The 6,713-nt window shown below is 47.8% G+C and overlaps 1 protein-coding gene across 1 annotated transcript in view; it reads left to right on the top strand.

Moving 5' to 3' along the window:
* Positions 1 to 3,405, top strand: part of LOC310859952 (single-stranded DNA-binding protein 3-like) — a gene marked incomplete at its 3' end in the record, with an annotated part of 33,707 nt that extends 30,302 nt beyond the window's left edge. The window contains exons 4-5 of the mRNA XM_083766719.1: positions 990 to 1,074; positions 3,352 to 3,405. Coding sequence (XP_083622845.1) covers positions 990 to 1,074; positions 3,352 to 3,405 — 139 coding nt within the window. The remainder of the gene's footprint in view (positions 1 to 989; positions 1,075 to 3,351) is intronic.
* Between the last annotated feature and the right edge of the window lie 3,308 nt (positions 3,406 to 6,713).

Here is a 6,713-nt window from a genome sequence, read left to right on the forward strand (position 1 = left end):
ATAGCCGATTGGAAGCTAACCCACAGGTCTTGGTGGCAGGCTGAGAGGAACAGGGCAAGCACTCCATTTGGTCACCCCGTCTGGATGAGAGCTCTCTGGAGTTTTGGTCCGGCGTGCATACTGTATACCAACTGACTAAAAGAACCACTGGTTCTCCCGTTGGGCCGGGGGACCCCCCAGCTAAATGATTGGTATTTAGCCCATTTTGACCTGAGATCAGATTCTAAAAATGCCTTCTAAATCCTGAGTTTTCTGAAAAAGCTATGTTTCTATGTCAGTCGTTCTTCGATTTTTCAAAAATAGCAGAAATACAAGCTTGTAGTGCGCCACTCGGTGGCGTGCTATGAGCTTGTAGATCTGCTATTTTTCAATAGCTAAAGCATGACATGATGCTAACACCAAAAGGGGTTCGGATGGGTTAGGAACCTATTCTGTAATTCTGAGAATTAAATGAACACATTTTACAGTGTAAATTGGGATCAACATAAACATTGTATCAAATGGGGCGGTCCGTGAGCTATGGCATAATTGCATAATATGTTGGGGGACCTTGAAATGACAAAACTTGGCCCAGGAGGTAGAGCAGGTCGTCCAATGATCCCTGGGTCGGCGGTTCGAATCCCGGCTCCTCCTGTCCACATGTCGAAGTGTCCTTGGGCAAGACACTGAACCCCACATTGCCTCCAATGAGTCGGTCGGTGTGAGCTCGCCACCATTGGTGTGTGAATGTGGGAAGTGAGGACGCTGGCGTCGACTGTTCGCCGCTTCACCTCCCAATATATGAATGAATGAACCATTGTAAAGTGCTTTGAGCACTTGGAAAAGCGCTATAAAAATGCAATTCATTAAATGAAGTTCATTGTTGTGCTCGTCACGGTGACGGGTAGCTGGTAGCATAACCACAAAGAATGCAACAGAAAGCAACAGCATTGGATGTTACCAATACAATAAAAGACTAATGATTGTTCCCCTCTTCTTCTCCTTCTCAGCGTATTCTGGGATCTGTACTGTGCGGCTCCGGACCGGCGGGAGACATGCGAACATTCCAGCGAGGCCAAAGCTTTCCATGACTATGTGAGTGAACTTTACCAACCTGTCAGTTGTGTTATGGGGGCTATGTAGGGGCTTTTTACAGCATTACCAGCTGATGGCTGCTCAGACGGCTTCGAAGAGGGCACACAGGCATGGGGGAGCTGTTTGGGGTTAAGTGTGTTACTCAGGAGCTCATGGACACGTGATGTTGTACACTGGGTGAGCTAGGGGTCGACCCTCCAGTTCCCCGATGGCCTCTCTGCCCACTCGGCTGTGGCTGCACACAGACAGTAGCTGCACACTTGGATGCTTTGCAGTCATGTCGACACGTGCTCGACTGCTCGTGCCCAAACAAATCCTCAGGCGCACATGTATCAAAAGAAAGAGTAAGGTCTATCGTTTCTGCAATAGTGCCCGTGGTTTCTTGTTATGACGTGCCTGTTGTTGTTCAGTTTGTCCGTTTTTTCAGTCTGTCTACATGCAGTAGAGCTGCCTTTAATGAACACACGCGATGTTTGGAAAGGGTTTTAAAAAATATGCAATGCCCAGCTACAATAGTTGTATGTTGATTATTAGGTTAATGCCATCTTTTATTAAAAGTCCTACAGTTGCTAATCACTGCGTGTGAGACTGTATGATGGCCTTTGTGAGGATCATGTCCACTGCAGACAGCATGACCTCTGACCTCTCAGGTCTTACCTAAACGGTCCGCCTGAGGGAAAGCTTCACATAACAGCCTGGTGCTTTATTGGTGTGTTCATGATTTCAGTAAAGGTCAGCGCACATAAAGCGTCTGGCTTTGTACACACACACACGCACGTGCACACACACACACACACACACCCTCACACACACACACACACACACACACACACACACACACACACACACACACACACACACACACACACACACACACACACACACACACACACACACACACACACACACACACACACACTTCACTAGCAAGGATCACACCGTCAATCAAGATGCATTTGAAGGAGTAGAAAAGATGACGTATTTTCAAGCAACTACACACCCCATGAATCCTTGAATAATTTTGTTTTTGTCGCATTCCGGAATCCTGAACCAATTATTTGATGATGCGCACGCACGCACGCACGCACACACAAAAGTATGGCGTAACTGACACATGCACAAGAGCCACACGCCAAAATTGGGTGGCTTCTGGGGGTTAGTGGACAAGCTGTCGATAGGTCAGGGTCCATATCCCCTTTGACCCTCTCATCTCTGGAACAGTGGCAGCTCAGTAGCCTATTATTCAACACACACACACACACACACACACACACACACACACACACACACACACACACACACACACACACACACACACAGCTTGTGGATTACTTCAAAGTACATCAACTACCAACCAAAAGGTGTTTTGTTGGTCTAGCTCTGAGGCTGCAGATGACCGCGTTGATGTGTGGCCGGCCGCTAATTGTGACCCAATCGACACGTGAGCCACAATGTGAAAAACGAGGGTTTTATAAAATCCCCACTCTCCGCAACTTCACCCTTTGTCCACGCTGAAGAGTTAAATCAACTCTGAGGAGTTTTCACTTTGGTCAGTTGTGGTTTAAAGTTGGTTTGCTGTACTGTAGGTAACGTACATTGACCTGTAAAGGCCTGCTTTCGGCTGCGTTCGTGACAAATGAAATGGTGGCATTAAGTTCCCTTTATATGTATCTGAATGAGGATTATATGGGTATTACACAGTCAAATCCTGAGTGTTCATCTGATTCTGAGAGTGCATAAATGGACCCGAAAGGGTCCCTTTGTGCACTCTCAGAGTTAAACGAACACTCAGGTTTTCGCGAGTGTAGAAAGTGGACTGGACACACCGCATTAGCTGGTAGCTTATCATTCCACCTGGGTGGCGGGGGAAACGTGAAATGGATTTTCAGTCTCTATTCTTAGCTTGGATTCATGTCGTTCAAGGGCTGTATTAGCCGGTTAGCCAGTAGCCTGTTCAACTGAGCTCTCTTATGAGGTTTGACAGCCGAAAGTGTGAACAGTTGTCAGCCGAACAGATTACATTTGTTGTGCATGTATCACGTCCATGTGTGGGACTAGCTCGTGCGTATGTGTGGCGCGCGTGTGCGCAAACCCCCCCCCCCCTCCCCCCCCCCCACACACACACACACTCGGCCTGACGCGTGTCTGCGTGTGTGCACACACATTACACCGCCATAAGATTAATTACATGGTTAATTAAACCTAGTAGTTAATTAAAGCTGACAACTGTGCCTAATTAATCTAAATGCCATATAATTTCCTACACCTTTTCTCCAGAGTTGGCCCAGCTGGATACCTGTGTGTCTGCAGGTTCTGGCGGGCTGCGTGTGACAGGCTCTGCTCGCTGTATGGCTGAACCCTGAACCCCAACTTCTGCTGCCGCGCAGAACAGAAGTGTGTTACGCTTAAATTATGACCCGTCGCAGGGCGACGTGTCACTTACCGGACGCAGACGTACCAAAAGCTTGTTTTCAGCGAGCAGCCCCTGTTTGGCTTCTATACTGTAGCACTTGTAAATGTACAAGTGGAAGTATGGTATTATATACCAGTATGTTGTTGGTCATGTTAGATTTATGTCATCTGTTTGTCATCGTGTGTGTGTATGTGTGTGTGTGTGTGTGTGTGTGTGTGTGTGCGAGTGCGTGTGCGTGTGTGCGTGTGTGTGTGTGTGTGTGTGTGTGTGTGTGAGTAAGTGAGCGCACGGGCACACTAAGCCAGCTGTATTATGTGTGCAGACCAACAGCCCTTTATGTTCCGTGAATGTCCGAGGGGATGTGAGGACGTGTTTTAGTAGTACAGAGGGGGTCAGGGTACACACGCACACACGCACGCACGCACGCACGCACACACGCACGCACACTTTGTTCTAGTTCAAGGATTCATGTCCAGTTTCTTTTGACCTTTAGCCCTGTCTAAAGTTCAGGAGGTCAGAATATATGAGCTGTCTGACAGAGATCGTGTGTGTGCGTGTGTGTGTTTGTGTGTGTGTGTGTGTGTGTGTGTGTGTGTGTGCGTGCGCGCGCGCGCGCGTGCGTGCGAAAGAGATGGCGAAAGAGAGTTTTTTGGAGGCAGTCGCTCTCACATTAAAAACATTGCTGCTAATGGTGTTTAGCTGTTATTTTAAATGAAAGGGGTGTGGTGTCATGAGATCATGTTTGCACATTGAGGGAATCTGAGAATCATCTGTGAAACATAAGCTGGCCTCTTGTCTCACCTTCACCCACTGGCTTTCCCCTGCTTCATCTCTCACCATTTAATCCCATAACTGTGGCGGTCTCACACATTGCGTGTGTGTGTGCTTGTGCGTGTGCTCGCTCGCTCGCGCACACTCGGGCTCCAGACACTGGGAATAACACTGGGTGAAGAACCTTATCTAGAGGCTGTGACAAGGCGAAGATGCCAGCAAGACGTGTGTGTGTGCCGTGCATGGTGCCTGCATATTCTTATTTCCAAGAGCAGGTGTGTGTGTGTGAACATGCATTGTAGATATATGTAGTTATGTACGGGCTTAGATGCGGTACATGTGCTCTTGTATATCTGCGTGCGCGTGCATGTGTCTGTGCGGGTCAATGCGTGACTCCCCCAGGGCCACGAGGGGTCTGTCTGTCTCTGATTAACTCTGGGCTCCTCGGGTCCCTGCAGACCGACGGTGCGATCAAGTCTCTATCACAGCCCCTCCCCCCCCTCGCTGATAACGGCTCCCCCGTTCCCCAGAGTCCCCCTGGATCACAGACTGCAGAACAACCCGCTTGCTCCCATGAGTCACGCACGAACACACACACACACACACACACACACACACACACACACACACACACACACACACACACACACACACACACACACACACCCCTCCTGCCCAGCTCCGTGTGTCACTCAGGAGAAACAGTAGATAGACCTTGTTCTGAGATTGGTTTTGCAGTTGTTTATGTAGTGGTTCTGCTCCAGTCTACAGTCCGTTACAGAACGGGTAAGAAGTGATCAGTGCTGGTATTCTAAAATGGGTTATTGAGAGTGGGTTTTCATGGCTTACTGCCTTACTTCCTGGAACCATGTTTTTTTGTTGCCTGGCAACGTTGAGTGAGAACACGATCCAAACCGCTGCTTTGACTTGGGCTCGTAGTTTGGGTCTGTTTTCAACCATGCTCCTCATCCTGGTTTGAAGGCACCTGTACTCGCTTCTCTGCGGTGAGACGTATTTGACCTGAAACTTTGCGAGCTTTCCAGTTTTGAGAAAGATAATGGAATATAATGTGCTAATCCTGCAGATCTGGGGGCCTGTTGACAGCTAATCCAGAGGATTTGGGGTGGGATTGGAGCCCTGGCTCGGCTCCCGGAGCTCTCAGGCCTGTCTGTGACTGGCTGGATTGTTAGTTGGCTTCAGCCCGGGATGGTGGATCCACTATCACAGGCACTCGAGCTCTGAAACATAAACTCATCCACATGCACATGCTCCTAGACACCATACGCCTCCTCATGTATGCAAATGAGTGACGCTCCCAGCGTGAGACATGATACTGTATCATGAAGCAACGCGTCCCGTATAGTCCCGTGTAAAGTCATTTAAGTGGGCGCCCTTGTAGTCTTAATTGTTAGAGCCGTGTTCCTGTCCTTTCCTCTTCACAGTGCCTTTAATCATGTTTTATTTCCTAAAAGAAATCTCCACATCTTAAGAAGTCTCTGTTCTGCTCGAATTTGGATGCACCTCAAAGGAACACTTTGTAGCGGCAGCCCCTTTGATTTTAGCCCGTCAAAAATGAACGATAAAAAAAAGCGAACAGGGCTTTTGTGATGAGTGTAGACTATAGAGCCAGACATATTGTACAACAAGCACGAGAGCTTGGAATGCGTGCCTATTTTCTTATTCACATAAAAGCGTACAGGAAGAGAATGAGTCCCTCTGTCTCTTACATACACACACACACACACACGCACACATGCACGTACACAGACGGGTCTTTCAGGAAGTGATACAATCTGCCTTGTTGTTCCAGATCAACAGACATTTTGCTCCGTCCGACCCAGAGGTCACAGCCCGACACATCTGTGATTCTAGCTGCTGTGACATCAGCGCCCGCGGAGCGTTGCAGATTTAGTGTCACAAATGCGTCATTCACAGCGCGGTGCACCATGCCGGCAAGCCAGCCAGCAGCCTGACTCTGTGCCTATCTGTCTCTATTGACGGAGGAGTGGTGAACACACAGCACACACCATGATGTCTGCAACCACAGGGAAAGACTGTCTGTTGGTGGAGGAGGAGTGGTGAACACACAGCACACCATGTCTGCAACCACAGGGAAAGATATGCTGAAGTCAGACAGTGGGTCGTTGGGTCGGGACCCATTTGTGGGTGTCATGGACCAATTTGTATGGGTCACGGCTGGAGTTTTTTTTACTACAGTTAAAAATATATATTTCAAAAGATATTCTTAAAAAAAAAAAAGTTAAACAAACAAAGAAACACATCTAAGAAATGCCATGAATAAATAATGTGTGTTAAGGAATATTTAAGTATTTATTTGAGTATATACTTTGTCCACCACTGTTCTGGCAAAGGTCTCAATACTACTGTATCTGCATTGGTGGAAACGAAGTACATTTACTTTTACTTAAGTACTGTACTTAAGTACAGTTTTGAT

The sequence above is a fragment of the Protomyctophum parallelum genome, assembly GCF_964188405.1.
Source record: "Protomyctophum parallelum genome assembly, chromosome: 6".
Lineage (NCBI taxonomy): Eukaryota > Metazoa > Chordata > Actinopteri > Myctophiformes > Myctophidae > Protomyctophum > Protomyctophum parallelum.